This window comes from Sus scrofa, chromosome 5 (assembly GCF_000003025.6).
Source record: "Sus scrofa isolate TJ Tabasco breed Duroc chromosome 5, Sscrofa11.1, whole genome shotgun sequence".
Lineage (NCBI taxonomy): Eukaryota > Metazoa > Chordata > Mammalia > Artiodactyla > Suidae > Sus > Sus scrofa.
The window spans coordinates 73,649,193-73,673,900 of record NC_010447.5 but is presented as its reverse complement, the minus strand read 5'-3'; the positions used below and the strand labels follow the sequence as shown (position 1 = coordinate 73,673,900).

The following is a 24,708-nucleotide window of genomic DNA, read 5'->3' as shown; positions in this document are numbered from 1 at the left end:
AACATCCCTCCTTCTGAAGCCATGCCAAAAAACTGCAGAGGATGGAACACTTCCAAACTCATTCTAGGAAGCCAGCATTACCCTGATTCCAAAACCAGATGAAGATATCACCAAAAAAGAGGAAATTAAAGGCTAATAATATTCCTGATGAACATAGATCCAAAAATCATCAATCAAATATTAGCAAAAGGATTTCAATGATACTTTAAAAGGATCACACACTATGATTGAGTGACGTTTATCCTAAAATGCTTAGTGAAGTAAGTCTGAGAGAGAAATTCAAAATACTGCATGATATCACTTCGATGGGAAATCTAAAAAATGCAACAAACTAGTGAATACATAACAAAAAATAAACCAGTGGTTACTAGTGGGGAGAGGGAAGAGGGTAGAGACATGATAGGAATAGGGAATTAAGGGGTACAAACTACTATATAAAATAAATGACCCGTACAAGGATATACTGTACAACACAGGGAATATAGCCAATATTTTATGAATATAAATGGAAAATAACCTTTAAAAACTGTGAATCACTATGTTGTACATCTGAGACATATAATATTGTACATCAACTATACTTAAATTTAAGTTTTTTTCCCTATAAGGCAATTATACTGTAGAAAGCTAATAAAATTCAATTAAAAACACTGTGCTTCACTGTACATTTTTTTCACTAAACCTGAATACCAAAGGAGAAAGAAATTGTAAAAAATGTAAAACAAGACTGTTATGCCATACAGTTTCAAAATGTCTAAAAATGTATTTATATATTTATATTGTCTTCTGCAAAACATAAAACCAAATACGCACAAACACTCATACACCAAACAACAAGAACAACCACAAAACCCACAACAAAACTCATCCAGAAATGGTACTATTCAGCACAACAATATCTAAGATGTCAAAAGAATTACATATTACTAAGATGAAGCAATAATTAATATGCAAACATATTGCATGTAAAACAAAGGACAAGTTTCCAGTTCTGTCTCTGTCTCTTTTGTGTGGGTAGAACCGGAAAGCTCTAAATTTTTTCCTCAAACACTGAATCATCTCCAGTGATTCAAAGCCAGTATTTATCTCATATAATTCAATTGTGTAGCAGCTGCATTCAGTATTTTTTTTTAAATAGCACTTAAGTTATTTCAGTTTTAGAGACAAAAGAAACCACACTAAATTGCAACAACCAAAATACAACTCTAAGTCAAAAAAGTCAAATTTTGATTATAACATCCTATATCTCTCTCAAAAAAAGAGAACAATATACCATCCTCCTACCATGAACCATTCAATCTACCATCCTGAACACATTGTAACTATCCAAATGAAAATCAGATCAGCTATGTTTTCTTAGCCTTTAAGTCATCATATAAGGACATAATTACTCAGCTATAGCTTCAAACTGAAATCCTTTACACAGTAAAAATCAATTTGTTATGACCTCAGGAATGAGCCATTTACAGCCACAGGCATTCCAAAAAAGAAGGAAGAAAATGTAAAAAAAAAAATGCCATAGGTATAATTTCTTACTATTTTCTTTCTACACCAGAAGTAATTGTCCATTCATACTGAACATAAATGTAATTTAAATATAATTGAATATTCAACACTAAAAGAATAATCTTAGTCTCCAATCCTTTTAAAATTTCCCACAGATACCACTATTACATAGAGAAAGGTTGGCCCAAAAGCATTTTAAATGTCTAGCTTTATTTTGTCTTACTTTTAAAAATATGTGGGAAAGAATTCAAATTACTAATGGGATGGAAGGGGAATATGGCCGAATGATAGAGATAATGGATTTTAAGGTCATAGAGTCCCTAGGTTTGTGCTGTTGTAAGCCCCTGGGCAAATTACATAATTCTGTAAGCCCCAGCTGCCTTATTTGTAATATGGAGATTGTGGCAGGCATTAGGTAACAGGGCTTTTGTGAGTACTGAGTGATAGTACAAAGTACTTAATACTCAGAAATCATTCACTCAACAAACATCTGAGGGCCTACTAGCCAACAAATATTTGAACCGCCTACTATGTGTAGACCTGTACAAGTGGTGAACAAAAAAGTATATAGTCCCTATTCTCAGAAAGTTTTTTTTTGTGGGAAAGATACATAATAACATGTTATGAAAATACATAAGGGTATGCGTAATTGTTACAAAAGAAATAAAGTAGGGTCAGTGATGGAGGAATTACTTTGATTGGTCAGAGAGGTAAAGAAACGTTTTAGTGAAAGGGTAACACTCAAGCAGGGGGCCTGAAAGATGAGAAGTTAGCAAAAGCATTCCAAGCAAAAGTAAATGCATCAGCAAAGCCCACCCAAGAAGGGGTAAGGCATGTCCTAGGCCAGTATGACTAGAGCCTGGGGAAGCAGGAGGGTAATGGGAAAGTAATTTGGAGGGAGAGGGAGTACACAGAACTAGCAGATCTCTACAGCCATGGTAAAGATCTTGGATTTTTATTTTGAAATACTGTAATAGGAAGCCACTGGAGGGTTTCAAATGGGAAATCGTTATATTCGACAGGTTTAGAAGACAGGAAATAACCATAGCAACATTCCATCTGGCTAGAAGAAGATCGAGATTCAAAGCATTCTGGAGCATTGCAACCCACTTTTGTTTAAAACACTATTGCTTGTTCCTTTTAGATGGAAAAATTCTAAAATATATTAGCCATTTCCTGCCTTCGTTAAAAAAAAACACACCTCAAAAACATTACAAACTAGAGTACTTTCTTCTTTTCCCCCCTTATAAATGAATCGTGATCAACAGCTATAGTGAGTTATGAGCATAAGTTTACTTTTTACCACTTGCCTCTTTGGTCCTGAGTGACATAATACGTAGTTGCTCAAAGGCCTGGGCAACAGAACTGGTCAAACACCCTATATAAATAACTGAATCGAAGACTGAATGAGACTAAGTTTGTGTCTTCTTCCCCACCAAATAAAACCATCACCCTCAGCTTTTATCAGTGAGCATTTTTTGATTACTTAGTAATATTTAAGGTGTTCCTACCTGGCCAACTATGGATAAACAATCTAATTTGCCTTTTCTACTCGTTTTCAAAGGATGCTGTGAATTGTTGGAAAAAATCCAAAACTGCAACTATTTGATCCATTGCAAACTGCTTAATGTCTCTGTTGAGTTCCATATGACCACACACCTTGGGGATAGTCTAAGCCCTTTCCTGGCCCAGTTCAGGAACTCCAACTGCTGATAGGACTCTCTCCTCCCTATCCTATTTCCCCTTACCTTGAGCAAAACTGCCTCTCCTGAACTGATCTCCTTGCCACTTCAAAAATGCTGCCACTTTATTCTCCATTGTCCTAGTCCCGGAAAAGAAGTTTCTCTAAATTTGCAAAGTTAGTCTATCTGTGCTACTGATAGCCTCTCTTGTTTCATCAATTATTTTACCTGTTTTTTACCTTCACTCTCTCATTTTACCCTTATCCTTTCACAAGTGGTCAAACATAAGTAAGCAAATAAATAGGACACCAAGTTTGATAGTTCTCTTACCACATGCTCTCCTGAGTGCTCTCTTGTTCTCAAGTGCTGACTCTGCCAATCTAGTTCAGGATCTCATCATCCCTCACCTGAAGAGCAGCCAAACAGTTCTATAGAGCCAAACTCATCACAAAAAAATCCATCCTAATTCTCATGTACTTGAAATACATCCATAAACCATATTGCCCATCAACAGAATTTAGGCTTTTTTTCTGGCACTTAAATTTTTCACTAATCTGGCTCCGATTCACCTATACTCAGAAAATGATCTTGGGCTTGCTATCTACTATCTTTTCTGTAAAATTTCTGTAAAATACAGTCTATAATCACACTTTCTCACACTATCTTTGTTTTTCATCTTCTACTTGGGAACCATGCCTTTTAACTTGTGGGAGCTACACCAACTCTGAGTGCTTAATGCCAGAACTGAATTGTAGTACACCAGCTGCAGCTGAAACAGAATATACCTCCTTCCTGATTTGTACCCTTTATAATAAAACTGTAATCGCAAGTTTAGTTAGCACTTTCCCAAGTTCTGTCAGTTGTTTCAGCATATTTTGGATATAATGGGGTCATGGGAACCTCCAAATTTGTAGTCAATTAGTCAGAAGTGTAGACAGCCTAGGAACCTTCAGAGTACAGTCAGCTAATATCTGAAGTAAGGGCAGTCTTGTTGTGCCCTTTAGCTTTTGGGGTCTGCACTAACTCTGGATGGTTAGTGACAGAGCTGAACTGCACTACACCAGTTGGGGTTGAAACAAAATATTTCCTTCCAAAGCCTTTCCACCAAATCAAGACAAAATTTTCCTAAGCCCATTGGTTCAAGAGAATTCCAGATCCTTCAAATATGCACAGTCAATAAAATTCTATCAACGTCTATTCTATGAAATCATAGCAATAAACATTGTGGCTGGGGAGTAGAATAAAGGGTATGGGGGAGAGATTTGTAAAATATTCATATAAAATATGGTTTTACCCAAACTAAACTACTTGTAATTATTGATTATTCCCTATAGTTCCCTATTTTTCATCTTATGTTCATGCTATTCACCATTATTTAGAATCTTTTACCTTGTATCTTTACCTATGAGACATCTACCTGAATTTTAAGGGTCCAAGTAAATGCCACTTCTAAAATGAAACCTCTTTGGTTCTCCTAAATAAAACTGATTTTTTATATCCCAGTTTCAAGGCAAACAAGAATAACAGAAGCAATAAGTCACATTTCTATCATTTCCAGTATAGACGTGAAAAAGTCATTTAAGCTTTTTAAACATGTAAAATGAAGATAAGGCAAAACAACACACTATATTTCCCAGAAAACACTTCTGCCTTAAAAAACTCAGCAGAGCCTGGCAGGGAATGAGAGACATGACTTTTGGCCCTTTCACGATAGTTGGGTTTGACGCCTCTGTATAAAAAAACTAAGATCTTTATGAAAGGATGCATCAGAAAAAAAAAACAAAAATCATCTGTCAATGAAAGAAAATGACAGGGAAAACTTCTCTGCCATGGTTTGGGCTCTTGAGGTGAGGAGATGCAGTTTCCTCTGAGATTTATAAGCATAGTCTACCTTCATACACATTTGAAATTCTAAACATAATCTCACAACTCCAAACTACAAATTATATGAGGAAACATGCTACTATAAACAAGAGTCAGTAGAAATAACAGCTGGATTAAAGCCCTCAGACTTCAGATATTAATACTGTCAGTTACAGAAAATACGATGTTTAAAGAAATGAAAGAATGAAAACATGAGCAGTAAACAATCTATTTCTAGGCAGACTTACAAAACGAACCAAACTGAACTTCTAAAAATGTAAAATATTAAGTGAAATTAACAACTCAGGAGTTCCTGTCATGGCACAGTGGTTAATGAATCTGACTAGGAATCATGAGGTTGCAGGTTCGATCCCTGGCCTTGCTCACTGGGTTAAGGATCCTGCATTGCCGTGAGCTGCGATGTAGGTTGCAGATGCAGCTTGGATCCCGTGCTGCTGTGGCTCTGGTGTAGGCCGGCGGCTGCAGCTCCGATTGGACCCCTAGCCTGGGAACCTCCATATGCCATGGGAGCAGCCCTAGAAAAGGCAAAAAGATAAAAAAAAAACAACAAAAAAAAACAACAAAAAAACCCTCAATGGATAGGTTAAACAACAAATTAGATAGAACTGAAGATTTAGAGGGAGCCCTGGACAAAATCCCCATAATTTCAGACAGGAAATGATAGAAAAGACAAAAAAAATTTAAGAGAAATGAAAGATTGGATGAAAAAAATTTACCTATGTGCAACTAGAGTACATACAAATAGAAACAGAGAATACTCAAAATTCGAAGAGTTAGTAACAGTTTATAATTTTTCAGCTCTAATGAAAAATGTAAATTCTGAGAAAGCATGAATTCTCTTATACAGAATAAATTTTAAAACATCTTTTTTCAGGGGGTGGGAGGCACACTCTTGGCATGTGGAAGTGCCCAGGCCTGGGACCAAACCTGCGCCACAACAGCAAGCTGAGCCACTGCAGTGACAATGCCAGATCCTTAACCCACTGAGCCACAAGGGAACTCCTAAAACCTCCTTACCTAGACACATTATAATAAAACGGCATTTCAAAAATAAATAAACTTTAAAATAATTATCTCATTCTTGCCCCTTCTTAGGGTTGTAAAGATCTAATCTTTTACATGGATAACAATTTTTATATCAATCTTCTAATACATGTTTTAGTCACATGCAATGAATGGATGAGAAATTCTCTGCAAATCCTTATAGACTCTGAAAACCATTAAAATCTGGCTGTGTTTTTGTAGTAAGATGAATAAAGATAGTTTTGATTCTTCTTTTACTTCTCAATCCCCTGAAGCTAAAATGGCAGAGTAAAACTACATGGGACTGAATGTGCTGTGGACACTGCTTCTAGTTCCATTCATTCAACTGTTAAACACTGTGAGCTTATCAGAGGCAAGGAATTCCGAGTGATACAAAGATGATTAACTGGTAATTTTCCTTTTGGCCTATTAAAAAGGTAAATGGCAATGTAGTTGAACATATGCTTGCTATGAGTAGGAGGAAAGATGTTATTAACTTTTGGTTGTGCAGTTTTCATGGGCAAACAACAGTTGGCTGTGCAACTGATGAATTCTGTGAATAAAAAATTTTAGCATAAATAAAAACAAAGTTTAGAAAAGTAAACATGCAGCAAACAGCCTTCCCATCTTACCTGATGTCAATTAAATAATCCATTAATCTAATAATTTTTACACTTTTGCTTTACATGGGGCCCTGATCCCTTTCACAATCACAATCAAGAATGTACTACATTTTTTTTAAAAAATTGAATGAAAAAATATTTTTATGTAAGGACAAATTCTCAGCATCTATTTCTTCAAGCTTAGTTCCAATGATACCAAAAATTTTTACCAACATAGCTTATGATTAAATATTTAAGTAGACTAAATGAGTACTCTTTAAATCTCTAGGTTAAAAAGTCTTCGTTAGGAGTTCCCTGGTGGCCTAGCAATTAAAAAGACTTGGTATATATACACCCCTTTAATAAGCTGTTGAAGCTAATGCAAATAGATAAATAATCTTCAAAATTAGAAATATCCATCAAAGTCCCCTTAGTGGCTCAGTGGGTTAAGGGGTCTAGTGCTGTCATTGCTGTAGCTTGGGTAACTGCTGTGGCACAGGTTCAATCCCTGGCCCAAGAACTTCCACATGCCATAGGCAAGGCAAAAAAAAGAAGAAAAAAAGAAGTAACCTAAGGATAGAAATAAAAACAAATAACTTGAATTTGCATACCATAAATGACTTCAAAGTTACTTTGAAATAAAATAATAAAAAGACAAAAGCCCTACTCAAAATATAAAATTGCTTATTCCTCTTTAAAAGATACAGGTAGAAAAATTAAGTCCTACTATAGCCTCAATATAATCACTACAATTATAGGTTTAATGGACATGACAATATAGCATCATATCATCACATTCTACACCCGTCCGTTATTCAATATCTACTTTGCCTTTTACCTTTCACTTCTAGAAAGAGGAACTCACTAGATGAAAGTAACAGGAGGAGGCTTTTTTTTTTTTCCTCTCCTTGGTTTCAATAATGTTAAGTATAATTTCAACCCGTTTACAAAGATTATTTAAAATACCAACGGAATAGATTATTTTTCTGTATGACTTACATGTTACTTGGTCAGAGTTGGAGACCTTATTTTTTCCAAATTGGGATTCCAAACTAACCTACAAAAGACTTGTAAACACACAAGCCTTGTAAACATCTACCATGAAAGATAGTACAAAACAGTAAGAGCAGCCATGCTGAAATCGACAATAAAGGCAACTTAAATATACATCCCCATATAATTCTAACATTATTGTGAAGTGGTAGTGTTACCACTTCCATTAGAGTAGTGAGCAAAAAGCAAGGCTCAGAAAAGTTAAGTGATTTTCCCAAGGAAGCATAACAAGCGGCTAAACTGGGATTTAAGCTAAATCTCCTACCTCCAAAGTTCCTACACTGCTTATTCTAACTACCAAAATAATGCAGCAGCATTGTGATAATTCTCCATAAATCTTTCTACTGATTATATAGAATTCCACAGTGTGGATTCACTAGAATCTATTTAGTCACTGATTTTCATGTAGAAGAAAATGATCCTTGAGATGAAAGAATCAATGAAAATAACAAAAGGGTAAATATTTAAATAAACTAAATGAATATTAACTGTATAATGTATTATTGGTATCTTGTAGGGTTTAAAATACATATGGGAGTAAAACACAAGCTATAATAATAAATCAATCAAGACAAAGTTCAATGGAGTTAAAATGCTCTAAGATGCCTGCACTGATCATCAAGAAGTGAAAAGTACTAGTTTACATTAGACTTCAATAAGTCAAGCATGCATGGTGTAAAATAATGTATAACAACAAAGAAAATGTGGGTGTATGGGAAATAAATGATAAATTTTTAAATTCCAAAGAAAGAAAAAAGAAAAAGGACTACAAAGCAGGAAAAACAACTGAACATAAATATATCAGTAACTACATTAAATGTAAATGATTGAAGTAAAAGACAACACATCAAAATCGATTTTAAAAAAACAACTATATGCGGCTTATGAGAGAAATACCTTAAATGTGAGAATGAAAGTAAGGTGACAAAAGAAGACATCATGCTACAACTAACTTAGATAAATATGAGACAGCATTAGAGACTAAGAGGACTACTCCATAAAGATAGAAAATAATTTTAAATCCATATGCATTTTACATCATAGCCTCAATACATGAAAGTGGTAGAACCATTTAAAAGATACATGCAAATCCACAAACATATTTAAACATTTTAACAGAACTCTTTTAGGAACTGGAAAGACAAGCAAACAAAATCAATAAGGACATGGAAGATCTGATATGATAATAAAGTTTATGGACATACTAATATAGAACAATGTGCTCAACCAATAAAAGATACATCTTTTTTCAACTGTATAGAACACTTAGAAAAATTCACCATGTGTTGGGCTACAATGTAAGTTACAACTAATGTCACAGGACTAAAATCCTAAAGAGTATATTTTCTGACTGCAGTGCTTGTGAATTAGAAATTTATTTAAAAAAAAAACTACAAAATCCCCATGTGTTTGGAAATTTCGAAATACGCTAAATAACTCTAAATAAGAAATCCTATGAAAATGCTCTAAACTGAATGACAATAAAAATAACATCAGAATTTAGAAGATGCAGCAGCTAATGCCATACTGAGGGAATTTATACATTAAAAGGAGAGCTACAAATTAGTTAAGTATCTAGCGTATCTAGCTCAAAAATTTTTTCCACAACAGCAATTAAACCAAAATAATGTAGAAGGAAAGAAAACAATCAAGGCAGAATTTATATAAAGTCAAAACATGGAAAACACGAAAAGTACCAAAAGTTGGTTCTTTGAAAAATAATGAAGCTGGTAAATACAGGTTTAAACTGATCATGGGAGATGTGACAGCCAACCCCCCCAAGACAGCCCCCCATGATCCCTATGATTCCCATTTCCTGGTATTTTCATCCTTGTATAATCCTTTCCTATTAATTGTTGGCCGGGCTTTGTGACTCACTTCTAATGAGGTGATAGACAGTAGGTGACTCAGAGAATAGACCAAAAAAGGCAGCAAAGCACCGATCTTTCTCTCTCTTCCTCTGGTCACTAGCTGAAGGTGGGGTGGGGGTATGGGGCACATCATTAGCAATCCTGTGGAGACATCCACATGGCAAGGAACTGAGTCTAGTGCCAACAGCTACATCAGTGAGCTTGGAAGTGGATCTTCCAACTCCAGCCACATCTTCAGAACTATAGCCCTTGTTAACAGCTTGACTGCAAACTCTTCAGCGATCTGCGCCCAGATCCCAAAAGGCTTGGTTTGTTATACCTGAGAACTTGAGAAACTGATTCTAAAGTTTCTACAGAAATTCACTCTTCCAGGTACAGGTACCCTTGGGGGGAGTAGGAGGCAGACTAGTAGGGTAGGAATATTTGCTCTACTGGATATCAAAACTTACTATAAAGCTATAGTAATGAGGGCTTTTGGAAGAACCAACAGACCAAAGAAATAGAATATAGGCTAGAAACAGATTCATACCTATATGGACACCTGATTTATTACATAGGTGTCAATGCAGAGCAATAAGGAAAATACAGTCTTTCCAATAAATGGTGTAGGGTCAAATAGATATCCACATGGGAAAAAAATGAAACTTGATCCCAGCTATATTTAATACGCACTCTATATAAAGTCATTTTCAGATGGACTGTAACTCAATGTAAAGGACAGAGGAGAAAGACACACAAAAAAAAAAGTTTCCAGAAGATAATAAAAGAGAAAGATTTTCTTAAATATGAAACAAATAAAACTAATAAAGACTGAAAAGTCTAGACTACATTAAAAGTAAGAACTTTCATTCATCCAAAGACATAAAAGAATGAAAAAGCAGGCCACAAAGTGGGAAAGGGTATCTGCAACACATGCAACTAACAAAAGGCATGTAGTCAGATTATAGAAAGAACTCCTACAAATCATTTAAAAGACAAGACCAAAAGATCTCAATAGGAAAAGAGGCAAGAGTCTCAAGAGGAACTTTACAAAAGAGGATTATCTATGTGCCAATAACCATATGAAAAAAATCCTCAGCATCATTAGTAACCAAGGAAATGCAAATTAAAACCATAAGGAGCTATGATACATGTAACAATAACTCTCATAAACACAAAGTTGAACAAAAAAAGCTAGACACGAAATAATATATACTCCATGATTCTATTTCTGAAAAGCTCAAAAAAAAGACAAAACTACAAAATACAAAATTTGTAGGAGCTTCCATTGTGGCTCAGCAATAACAAACCCAACTAGTATCCATGAGGATGTGGGTTTGATCCCTGGCCTCCCTCAGTGGGTAAAGGATCTGGCATTGCTGTGAGCTGCAGTGTAGGTCACAGACGCTTGGATCTGGCGTAGCTGTGATGCATGTAGGTTAGCAGCTACAGCTCCAATTCAGCCCCTAGCCTGGGAATTTCCATATGCTGCAGGTGCAGCCCTGAAAAGCACAAAAATAAAAATAAAATAAAATACAAAAATACTACAATGTTAAGAATCAATGTAGTGGTTACTTTTGGAAAGGGGGTGCAGAGAGCAATAGGAAAGGCATATGAAGATACTCCTAGGGTACTGGTAATATTCTCTTTCTTGCCCTGAATGGTAGTTTTCACTAGTGTTTGTGAGAAATCCTTTAGGTTAACAACTATCTCTTGAACACTTTGTTCTTTATACGTGAAACATATCATTAAAGTGACTTCCTTAAAAAAGTAGAGCACAGTATCTATCAGAGCAGAGTTTAGCATAACTGAACATCAGCTAACCACAAGATTAAATGTGGCTGAACTGCTCATTTTCCCCCAAGTCCAGATAACTCAGGGATTAGAAATCTTAAGATTCAGCTCTGAGGCCGACCAAAAAAAATCTCCAAATAATCTCCTAGCTAATTTAAGTAAATAAATATTCTAAACAGAAATGATATATATTCCATCAATTTCCTGTAATAGTTTTTTAAAAAACAAAAATTTAAAAAAGGAAGAATAGATAACAATATGACTCCCAATATCAACTCGCTTCTAATGTTTAATTTCAAGTTACTTTTAAGTAGAAACATAAGATTTTTTCAGTGCAACTTTTAAAACACCTTCTAGAAATGAACTGAGAATATCAATTAACTCACACAGCAAATGAATGTATAAAAATCAGACATGTTTGTTTTCTCCTTGCACAACACCTGTATTAAATAACCATTAAGAGAAGACAGCAAATGTTATAGGACTGATCACATCTTAAAAATAACAAATCTCAAATGAAGGGGGAAACATGAGAACAATTTATGTTTTAGGAATGGGGAGGGAAAGCAGGGAATTCTAAGGAGAAGGAAGCATTAATCTTTCTATGGTACTTCTTATGTCTAAAAAAATAGATAAGAACTGGTGGGAGAAAAAAGCAAGCCAAACAGAAAATGTGAAAGAAAAATTACAAAGCCTCCCAAAATAAAATATTTCAATAATATTATTCTTACATTTCACTCTGAATGAATAAAGGGGAAAAAAACCTCCAAGAAAAAGAAACAGAAGGAAAAGGACAAGAGGTAAACAGGCCAAATCCTCATACTGATGAGAAAATGGCCTCTCAAGAGTTAAACTTACATAGGAAACTTGCTATAAAATATTCCTAAGAAGTAATCTGAAAGTAGTCAGTATTCCGAAGCTGCAAAGAAACAGGCAAAGTAATACTTAAGGTTACCATAACTACTTGTAGAGTGATTTTCAATATATAAAGGGCTTTCATATACAAGTTTGTTTAGTTCTGCAGGGAAACATGCAATTAACCCCATTTAACAAATGAGGAAAAGGCTGTAAGAAGTTAAGGCACTAAATGGAAGCATCCAGAGTTTTCTATGCCACACTATTTATAAATGTCCCTAATGTGAAGAATTCAGACTGAATAAAACTCAACTTATAAAAGGGGAACTGAATAGCAAGCAATAGTAATTTGGAGCCACTAGAGAAAATCCTTACCTAACACTGGTTGACAGGAAACAAAGAAAAGGGGTGAGAGAAGGCACCTGTGTGTGGGCTTATTGCCATGGGCACACGGGTACTGGGTACTTTTGTTTAAATGATGGCCTCATCTCTTCTGGTACTTGCAATATTTTAAGTATGGTTTTTAGAAGGCTTGGTATCTGTAATGTCCAAATTTTATATTTCATATAAAAACAGCATTTTAACAAAGTCCTCAATCTTCACACTTATGGGTTTTTTCACCAGGTATAAATAACTTAAGCATAAAAGTTGAGTCACCTGGGTCTGACACTGCAAATACGATACAAATTTACCTTATAAGACAGCTTTCAGATGAAACTCCCTTAAAATGAAAACTTCACACTTAGCATTTCACCAAGAAATTTCTATAAGAGCATGATCTGAATCTGACTGATAAATTGTAACTTTCCAAAATTTTGAAATTTAGCCAAAACAAATGATTTATTGTCAATGTGTTTTGGGAATAAAACTTTTTTTTCAGAGGTAAGTCTTATGTAAATATATTTCGCTGAACCTATATACATAAAGTCTGAATAAGTGATTGGTAATAATGGACTGTTAAATACAGAAGGGTAGACTTGATGTCTAGACAAGATAATGGTGAGAGCTGCACTTTCAAGAAGTTTGTCACTTGCTCTGATAAAAAAAAAAACAAAGAATGTCTCTATCATGAAGGGCTGGTGTAAAATGCTTCGATCATGCATGTACAACAACAGGGCTATCCCTACTTTGGAACAATTTCATTTTAATCCATCATGTGTAAAAAGTTGACTCTTCCAGGTCTCCAACTCAGTTAACATTTCAGGAAGATGGTACATTTGATTAATTTTCTAGTCTGCTCACTTTAAAAGTAAAACAAAAATATCCTATTTTATATTGAGAGAGAAAGAGCAAGAGCTAGTGACAGTGCAGGGAAGCATCAGGCTATACAGAGGGTGACTGAAACTAAACTCTGAGAAGAGAGAGGACCACAAGTAAAACAGTGATCAAATGTTAACATTTTGTTACTGAAGAAAACAGTTCTGCCACCATTCATTAGCTCAACAAACACTAATTATGGACTGATGCATAGCAATGACATATTTGAGTTTTTTAGAGGCATTTTAATAAGTACCCAGTGTCCTTATTAAGAGGATTAAAAAATCAACACTTAAATATTCTATGATTAAATCTGAAATTAGCTTCTTTATGTATATACCTAATAGTGTGTTCAGAACAAACAATATTTAGCTTTTAATTTTTAATGTGATTTATGCTAGAAAGAGATCTACAATTATTCAGTCTAACTTTATTTTGAGGAAAAAAATGAAGAAAAGCCAGTGAATAGCTTAAAATCGTCACAAAATGGTTAACGCGTAGAATTCAAATTAAAAGGAAATCATGTATTAAGTAGCATGATCTAATTTACAATAAAACTTTATTAACCTGTAGGACTAACGACTGAGGCAACAAAATGATTTCTGAAGTAACGTGACATTTATTAAGTAATTGGAGTAAGGAAAGCGGCTCCTACATGGCTAAGAAATAAAATCTTCTCAATAGAACAAGTCTAGAAAAGCTATGACTGACTATTGAAGAAAAAAAAAAAAAACTTTACTAAAACAAATGTATATTCAGTTCAAGTCTTTTGAAGTTAGATGGAAAAAAGAAAAATAAACAATCCCCTCTGTCAAGAGTCTCTGAGTACTCTCTCTGTTGTAAAACATTAGATCGGCACCTTCTCTGAATCTAAAATGACTCCTCTCTACATTTCAATTATCAGATAAATGTATAATCAACCATTCTGTTAACAGAGAGACTTACTTATAGGTAGAAATATCAGCTTTTTCATAAAAGTTTTATGTTATTAGGATAGTGTCCTGAAACAGCCAAAGAGGTTTTAAAAATGAATTTGCCTTCAGCAGGTTAAGGATATGGTGTTGTCCCTGCAGTGGTGATGGTTCAATCCCAAGCCTGGGATAGTAGGTTAAGGATCTGGTGTTGATGCAGCTGTGGTGTAGGTCATAGCTGCGGCTTGGATTCTCACCCTGGCCCCAGGAAGTTCCCTATGCTGCAGATGTGGCCAAAAAAAAAAAAAAAAAAAAAAGAATTTGCTTTCATGGTACTTGTTCCTTTTTTTAGATATATTCCACCAAATCAAAAGAAAGAAGAGGCGGACTTTCCTCCTGAAAATGATTAACTTTCTGTGATTTGAGGAATATAGTGGATAATGCATTTAAAGAATATTATCAGTTATATCCCCACAAATACACTGGTTCAGATTTGATTAACTGTTATCTACTAATATAATTTTAAGAAAGGCTGAGAAAGATTGGTTCAAGAAATTCAGGTTCTCATACATGGACTTAGAGAACAGACTTGAGGTTGCCAAGGGAAGGGGAGAGAGTGGGATCGACTGGGAGCTAGGGTTTAACAGATGTAAACTATTGCATTTGGAGTGGATAAGCAATGAGATCCTGTTGTATAGCACAGGGAACTATATATCTAGTCACTTGTGATGGAACATGATGGAGGATAATGTGAGAAAAAGAATGTATGTATATATGAGTGACTGGGTCACTTGGCTATACAGTAGAAAATTAACAGAACACTGTAAACCAACTATAATGGAAAAAATCAAAATCATTAATAATAAAAAAAGAAATTCAGGTTCTCTGCAAACCCATATATTCTAGTTATTCTCAAACTTGGTACGCTATTAGCACCATAAGGGGTAAATAGGAGCTCTGTGGATCTCCTATGCAGTTACTAAAACTTGCACAGCACCTCGCAAGACATAAATACAGGCAGCTGACACCCACGGTCTGGAACAAACTTCTCCTCCAAACTGTTGATTTTAAATGTAGTTTTTATTTTAAAAATACACATTTTTTTTAATGTAGTGAAATCAGAGGATCTATTCATTATACCATAATTCACAAGAGACAGAAATATCTATTAATTGGGGAGTAGTTAATATACTGATATAGAATAGTCTCTAAGGTATACTGAACAGGGCACACAGTATTCCATTGTACTTAAAGAAAAAGTAATAAAGACAGACCAACTCTTATCTCTACTCATTTGGGTCAGTTATGATCCAGATGAGTGTGTGTGTATATGCAGACACACGTGGTATGTATGTATGTATGTATACATGCACATATAAATACTGTATATAAACTCTGTGTATATACATATACATGTGTACCATCTATCAGTATATCTATATGATGGGGAAAGAAAATGGGCAGCTAAGAGTTATGGGTGAGAAGGAAACTTGTTTTTTCACTGCATAATCTCTTGTGCTTTTTGAATTTTATCCTTGTGTATTTTATCACTTAAAATACAGCCTTCAATGGATGGGTTGGCAGATATGTAACATTAACCAAATCAGAGCATATGCTTTTGAGATATGACCATGACTTTAGTTCCTAACTAAATCTTTATTACTGTCAGTATAATCAACTACATATCTGCAGTTTCATAAATATTTGTTTTGGGTGATATTTACAAAGTGTTACTATAGCAGTTACAAATCATCCAATTGAATAGTTAAAATCTATGCATTTTACTGCATATTAATTACACAATTTAAAAACAGATCACATAAAGCTTCTCTAATTTACATAAAAGTAAGATGGGAATAGTTTTCAATCTTTCAGCAAACCTTTTAGAAACTATAGAAGAACTTAAGAAAAACAGTCATCTCCTTTCAATTCCTTGTTACTCCAAATATGATACGTGGACTAGTAGGATCAGTGTAACTTGGGAGAATGTCAGACATTCCAGTTTAAGCCCCACTCAGATCTATGGAATCAAAATCTGTATTTTAACAAGATCCTCAAGTGATTTACATCCACATTAAAGTCTGAGAAGCTCTGATAATCTTACTTATCAGAAAACTTACGGCAGAAATCCAAGAAGCTCTACTTTTTAAAAGCCCCACAGATGTACAATAAAAGTAGAGGATCACAATATAAGCATTGTACCTTGAGAGTGAAGAGATGAAAGGCTCTTTTTTCCTGACGAGTTTGCATAACAAAATATCTTAATAAACCTCAGCTACTCACCAACTATAGTTGCTTCATTAGCACCTGCTTCTCTACAACTTCTTGTGTCTTTAGGAAGATTTTAGCCATCCTGATACTCTCTGTCATATGATCTGTTAGGCCGACCATGCATATGCATATTTTGTATATGTGTGTGTGTGTGTGTGTGTGTGTGTATGTATAGATAGGTAGATAGATATTCTATCTTCCTCTTTCTTCAGGTAATGAGTCCATCTAGGATATATATATCTTGACAGTGGGGAATTATGAAATAACTTTTAAATATCATTAGAAGCCAGGACCCCAAGAAAACAGAGGATCTCACTCATAAGCTATATCTAAACACAATTTTATCAAAGTATGAGGGACCTTGCAAATCTTAAAGAAGAGAGTTCCAAAGAGTTAAGGTAAATATTGCTTTATCCCTCCAGGCATACAATAGAGGGAACAAGGGTATGTAACAATGGAGGATTTCAATCTTTTTTTTTTGGCCTTTTCTAGGGCCGTACCCATAGCATATGGAGGTTCCCAGGCTAGGGCTGTAGCTGCCAGCCTACACCAGAGCCACAGCAACGCCAGATCCAAACCACGTCTGCAACCTACACCACAGCTCATGGCAATGCCGGATCCTTAACCCACTGAGCAAGGGCAGGGATCCAACCAGCAATCTCATGGTTCCTAGTCGAATTCGTTAACCACTGCGCCATGACGGGAACTCCTCAATTTGTGTGTTTTATTCAAAGTAACAATTTGCCGAAAGATAAGATTCTTCACTGGTAAAATAACAAGGAGTAGAATGCACATTCAAATCAAATAGTTCAGTAATGATAGGCATGTGAGGACTTGGGGGATTTCACAGTCAAGGAATGCCAAATGCCTGAACCAGAATATGAATCTCCTCTAATTTTGTGGGTGACGTCTCTCTAGGAATTAATATAATGATGGAAGAAATTCTAAAGTTTGCTTCTCTAAGCTCAGAAGCCACGAAGCTTAGTAAAATATCCTAGTAATTGAATATAAAAGATGGCCCAAAATGGGTAAGAGGGGTTAATCTGGGGAAATAAGGGGGAAAAGATACACCACAGAATCCAAAGCATAAGTAGGATATATGTGCTATACCAAGAAAATGAATCACATCCACTAATATATTCATGTAGAAGTGAGATGATTCAAATGCTCTCTAGCAATACAATATTCAGAGATGCAATCTGATGTCTTCTGGCTCAAGGATTCTCTGCCATTTAAGACTATAACCCAGCAGCTTTTGCAAAAGACACATGCACCTCAACTCTACTGAATTCATCTATGTCCAAGGATGAGAATGTAATAATATGGCAAAGAACATGAATCTGCTCTTATTAAGGTGCTTCTGATACAATCTATCTACATATATATGCCCTTAAATATCAAATAAGCTACAAACGTAGGCCCTTTGAATTTAATCAAATTCTGGTCTGGAGATTTAGTTTATTGTAACACTGCCTCAAGTTAATGACTTTCTTGGGATTCAAGAGCTGAAGGACCTAATTTATATAAACCTTCAAAAAATTAAATGTGGAAATTTGTCTTTATAAGATATCTAAACATACTGTGCTTGACCTAACAGGGAGAAAAAGCGACTTGGCTACAACATCAATGTTTACATCCCTACATTATTCTAAGCTTGATCTGTCGGCCTCATCTATAGAGGCCTTTTAAAAAATATCATGCAATACTTCAAACACATGGAAAAATAAAAAGAATAATCACTGGACAGCTGTGGAACTACCATCTAGCTTTCTCAAACCTTTATAATATTCCTATCTATCTGGTATTTAGTCCCAAAAAATACAATGTGCAAAAGTTGGAAATGGAAAAAATAGGGAAATTAGCTTAAAACTACATTTTTCACTTTCAAAAATCACTATGACATTTGGACATGATTTATAAAATAATTATATATTATTTACTAGCTTTCTGATATTTTGAGGAATTTTAGTACAATTTTTTTTTGCCAATATATGAAAACCAAAGTACACTAGGAAAAACACATTCTAGTATTTAACATCATTTAGTTTTCTATTTTATAATGGCTTTATTTCTCTAGTACATGAGAATACGGTAATGACCTTTTAGATTTATTTTTCTTCCTTCAGGTCATTTGCCTTTGCTCAGTACACTTTAGAGTTCTATTTTTCATGTATTTGAACACGGGCAGATGAAAACAGAGATATATTCATAAGTCAAACATTATAAGTGTCTGTAAAGTATTATATAAAAACTTGTTTCATACCAAATAATTTTATTTGTGTACTGCTAAGCTAGGCTCTACCTTCACCTTTTCAAGATCAAAGAGATCAACTGTGAATAATGACAAATATTAATAAATAACAACCCCAAATACTCTCTCCCAATAGAAGAGTCAGTGAAGTTTTCCTATCAGTTATATACTTAAGAAAACCTCTCCTTTAAAGAACTGCAATTTAAGTAGAAAAGAAAAAAAAAACATTAAATAATTTATTCATTTAATAATCACTTCTTGAGCACTTACTATTAAGTGCTCGGCCTATGCATTTCTGTTAAGTGTTCAGGTTAAGATGCAGTCTCTGATTTCAAGTGACTCAGAGACTATTCACACAACTATTTCTTCTGGGCCCACTGCATGCAAATCACTGTTCTGGGAAATGAAGATAAAGCAGTAAACAAAACAAAGTGCTCACTGTCATGAAACTTCCATTATGGTGAAGGGAGACAAGCAAACCAAAAACATGTCAAAAAAAAATTTTTTTTTAAAGCTACAAAGAAAAATAAGACAGAATAAAAAGACAGAAGGGCAGTGATTTTATATATCCATATTCATGTTGGAAGATACACCTAGCAAGCAAACCATTTACTGACATTCTCATGTAACTGCTGCTATCTTGAAGGGCACCAATCTGCCTTTCACGTCACCGAATTCGCAGGATTTTCTCAACCTCCATTTCCCTTATACTCCTCCCAGAATGTGACACTGCTGACTAACTCCATTTTGCAACTCTGCTGGCTTACATGACAAATCACCTATCCAGGTTCTTATCGTTTGCTATTGTAATGGCGTCAACATAAGCTGCGCAATCATATCTGGGATTTAATTAAGATCTTTTCCTATTTAACCAAGGGAAATAGATTTTAACTGATGTGGAAATGGACAGCACTTTAGTTTTTAAAAGATTATATAACAATGACATTTACTCAAGGCACTGGAGAGCAAATCAACATCAAAAACAAACAGCTGTGCAACACGTTACATTTTATAAAGCTCTTTCAAATTTTATTTACTTCATTTAATTCTCATGAAGTGTTAGTATCCTGAGGCATTTCCATATTGAAACACTTTAAATTTTTCTATGTATAATGAGCATATGTGAGGAGGATTAAGAGGAAATGACTGCTTTTTTTGGCCATGCCCTCTGCAGGTGGAAGTGTCCTGGCCAGGGATCAAACTTGTGCCACAGCAGCAACTTGAGCCACTGCAGTGACAATACTGGATACTTAACCTGCTGTGCCACAAGGGAACTTCAACTTTTTAAGTCTTAGTAAGATAAAGACTCTAATTTTATTCCATTCCAAAATTATTATTTCACACTGTATTAAGACACAGATAGAAGGTTTTGTCCTACAACTGTTCCTTAAGTAGTCTATTCAATCTGTTAAAAATAAGATCCTCACATTTCAGAATGACATTAAAATAAGCCTTAAATATCCTTTATTTTTTTCTATATTTGAAAAATGCTTAAAAGTATAATGAAAACCATTAAGAAACATCTGTAATCCCAGTTTTCAAAAATAACATTTGCTAACATTTTGGTATACTTAATATTTCTTTCAGTCCATCCCTATAAAGTTTAATAGTTTTTAATTGCTCCACACCTTAACTAGAATGTTAACATTCTCTAAAATAGAAGCTTGCTTTTTCTTTAAAAAACAACAAAAAAAGCAAGCAGAAGTGGGAGACTAAACTGATGAAAATTACTAGGAAATCAAATGAAACAACTTCTATAATTTTTTAAGTTGTAATTTAAGAGTCACAAATGGAAAAAGACAAAATGAAATGCATTTATTTCAATAAATATTTACTATAACTACTATGTGCAAAATGATAGAAACAAAAGATTATGTACTTTAAGCAGACTGGATTCTTACCTGTTCAATCTCTTTGGTTTTTGATGCTATTGCTTTAGAGCGACTGGTTAGCTGATTGCCTTCGAATAATTCTATGCCATCTGTTGCATTTGACTCAGGTTCTTCTGGTTGGTCTATGAATAATGGTGCTGTGGATCCTGCCTTTAAAAAGAATTAGAAATCTTTCATTACTTTCCTAAAGGACATTTAGTATTTCAGATGACTGCAAACAGGCACTAACTGGCAGATTATATCAAGAGAAAGTGCTGGAGTTCCCTTGTGGCTCAGTGGGTTAAGAACCCAACAAGTATCCAGGAGGGTACAGTTTCTATCCCTGGCCTTGCTCAGTGGGTTAAGGATCCATGGTTGCCACAAGCTGCAGTATAGGTCGCAGATGTGGCTCGGATCCTGTGTTGCAATGGCTGTGGTGTGCACTACAGCTGCAGCTCTGATTCGACCCCTAGCCCAGGAACTTCCATACACCGTAGATGTGTGGCCCTAAAAGAAAAGAAGAGAGAGAAAGTGCTAAATTGAACCCATTTTAATAAAAGAAACTCTTTTAATTTTGCTACGCACAATGAACATACGTGAGGAGGATTAAAGAGGAAATGATTGCTCCTTTTTAAATTTTAGGGAAGACAAAGGCCCTATGCTTATTCCATTCCAAAATTACATTTCATACTCTATTAAATTACAGCTAGAAGGTTTTGTTCTATAACTATTCCCGTAAGCAATCTACTGAGGAAACACTGAAGAGAAAAAAGTCCAATTAAAAGTGAGGGAGTTCCGGAGTTCCCATCGTGGCTCAGTGGTTAACAAATCCGACTAGGAACCATGAGGTTGCGGGTTCGATCCCTGGCCTTGCTCAGTGGGTTAAGGATTCGGCTTTGCCGTGAGCTGTGGTGTAGGTTGCAGACGTGGCTTGGATTTGGCGTTGCTGTGGCTCTGGCGTAGGCTAGCGGCTACAGCTCCGATTCAACTCCTAGCCTGGGAACCTCCATATGACACAGGAGTGGACCAAGAAATGATAAAAAGACAAAAAAAAAAAGTGAGGGAGTTCCCATTGTGGTGCAGCGGAAATTAATCCGGACCAGTATCCATGAGGATGCACGTTTGATCCCTGTCCTCCCTCAGTGGGTTAAGCATCCAGCATTGCCATGAGCAGTGGTGCAGGTCTCAGACCTGGCTTGGATCCCGCATTGTGGCTGTGGTGTAAGCCTGCAGCTACAGCTCCAATTCGACCCCTAGCCTGGTAACTTCCACATGTTGCAAGGGTGGACCTAATAAGCAAATAAAAAAAAAAGTGAGATGTGTGAGCACACATAAACAAATATATTAAACAGGACCACAGGAAAGAGCTCTACTTTCAGAAGTCTCCTTATCTCCTAAGACTTCATAGAAATAACTGAAAAGAAAACAATTCCAAATAGCAATAACAATCCCTTCAACAATACTGCAATAATTTATTAATGAATAAATAATACCATAAAAAGGTCACAGCCAATTATTTTACTTTCTAAAAATACTTTTAATGAAAAGACAAAAACTAAATAAATGAGGGAAAACTATTATTTAACCACATTCATTAATTTATTCAAAACTTTACAACAAATGCCAAACACTGCTCAGGGAATGCTGGATACATCAATGCACAGAACAGACAAAATTCTTACCTTTATGGAGCTTGCACTAAATAGTAACTTGGAAAGAGTAAACTGTGAGGTTTGAACTGATATATTTTACTACTGTATATTTTAGTTGGTGGAAGATGAGGGAGGAAATAAAAAACTTTTACTTATTATAAGTTTATAAAAAAACACTTCAGTAGCAGCAAAAAGGAGTATGTTTAGAGAAGTCACAACCTATCTACTGGTACTTTTCACCAGTAAGAGTGTTTGAGGTATTCCAACATCTAGTGTGTTGTATACTGCCAAAACCTCTTTAAGAGAAAAAATTAGCAGCTATTATCAAAATACACCACATGTCCCTTTCACCCAGCATGTTCACCTCTGGGAATTTAATCTACAGATACACACATAAGCCAAAAATGCTGATATATGGCTGCCATTAATAGAGAATGATTGAAAACAATCTAAATGTCCATCAAATAAATTATGCACTATGTAGAACCATGGACTACTAAGAGATCAATTAAAAGAATAAGATCAGTCTATGTATATAAGCATAATGTACCCTAATTTTTCTCCTGGCGAGTCCTAAAGGTCATTTCCCATTAAATAGACTGCCAACTGTGTCAAAAATTAAAGGGAAGAGAGAAGTATGGGTGCATATACGTATATGCATATATATGAATACACTATCTCTAGAAGGATATTATCTACGGGAAAAAGTAATAAAAGAGGTTGTTTAAATAAGGATAACTTAGAAGTAAGGAATAAAATGGAAAGGGGACACTGCACCCACTTCAGTGCCATTTAAATTTCAGAGATGCGCATGCATAATCTACTTCTTTGAAAAACCTGGTTTATACAAGTCTGAGTTACATATTTTAAGGGACTGAAATCAAAAAGTATATGAATCATTTAAGGGGAGAGGATTCTGGGAAGACAGCGAGTAGGAAGCACTAACAATCTGTCTCCCAACCTACACAAAAATTACATTGGCAGAATTTGTCTGATTTAACGATTGCAGAACTCTGGACTCTGATGAAGCCTTGTCCCTTCCAGAAGACATGGATGGTAACTGAGGTTAAATTCAGCTCTCATCACATGGGATGCCCATCTCCCACCTCTGGCAGGGAGCTGTGTACATGTTCCTGGAGCAGTTTGACTCCTACAGGAGTCAAGTTGGGCACAAAATTCTGTATCCTCCAAATAACAGGAGGATGGGCTACATTTTATAATAAAAAAGTACCCTATAAACTGACCACTGACTGCTACTCCTGATGAAAGGTGCAAAGAAGTAAAGAATCAGTATTGTACCTCCCACCATTGCTGCAAATTCCTCTTACTCTACCAAGTCTTATATTCCAGATAATTTAATAGGCTAATGCATTTAAAACAACTATTAGTTTATGTTCGGGGAGCACACAATGTATAAAGTTGTAATCTGGGAGCCTCAACAAATGAAGAGGTAGACAGAGCTGTAAAGGAGTACAGATTTTGTATGTTATTCAAGTTCAGCTGGTATATTTTCAAATTACTGTTACAACTTTAGTAAAATGTAATCCACACTATACCCACAAAGAAAACAGCTATAGAATGTACATAAAAGGAAACAAGAAAAAACTTTAAAACATTTCACTACAAAATACCAACTAAACAAAAGAAGAAACAGATACAGGAAATGAGGAACAAAAAAGCTATAAGATATATAAAACCAAGAGCACAATGACAGAATTTTCTCCTTCTCAGTAATTACTTTAAATGCAAACGGTTTAAATTCTCCAGCCCAGAAACAGAAACTAGCAGAATGGATAAAAACATATGACCCGACAATAAGCTATCTACAAGAGATTCACTTGAGACCCAAAGACATAAGCAGGTTGAACATAAAAGGATGGAAAATGATATTTCAAGCAATTCGTAACCAAGAGAGAGCAAAAGTGGCTATAATTATATCAGACAGACTTTAAATTTTAAAAAAAAGTTACAAGAGGTAAGGACATTATGTATTAATAAAAGGTTCAATAAAGCAAGAAAATATAGCAATTATAAACATGTATGCCAAAATATATGAAATAAAAACTGACAAAACTGATGGGAGAAATAAAGTTACACAATAGTTGGAGACTTTAATATATCCCACTCACAATAATGGATAGAACAACTAAGGAAGGAAGAAAATAAATAAGGGAAGAGAGGGCTTAAACAAAATAAATCAGCTACACTTAACAGACATATACAAAACACTCTATCCATCTACAGCA

General features: G+C 35.0%; 1 protein-coding gene across 11 annotated transcripts in view; it reads right to left on the bottom strand.

Moving 5' to 3' along the window:
* The window catches only part of PPHLN1 (periphilin 1), a 140,199-nt gene that overhangs the window by 22,503 nt on the left and 92,988 nt on the right, over window positions 1–24,708 (bottom strand). For all 11 annotated transcript variants that reach the window (XM_013997950.2, XM_013997947.2, XM_013997948.2 and 8 more), the window contains one exon: window positions 20,841–20,981. In XM_013997950.2, the coding sequence (XP_013853404.1) occupies window positions 20,841–20,981 (141 nt within the window). The remainder of the gene's footprint in view (window positions 1–20,840; window positions 20,982–24,708) is intronic.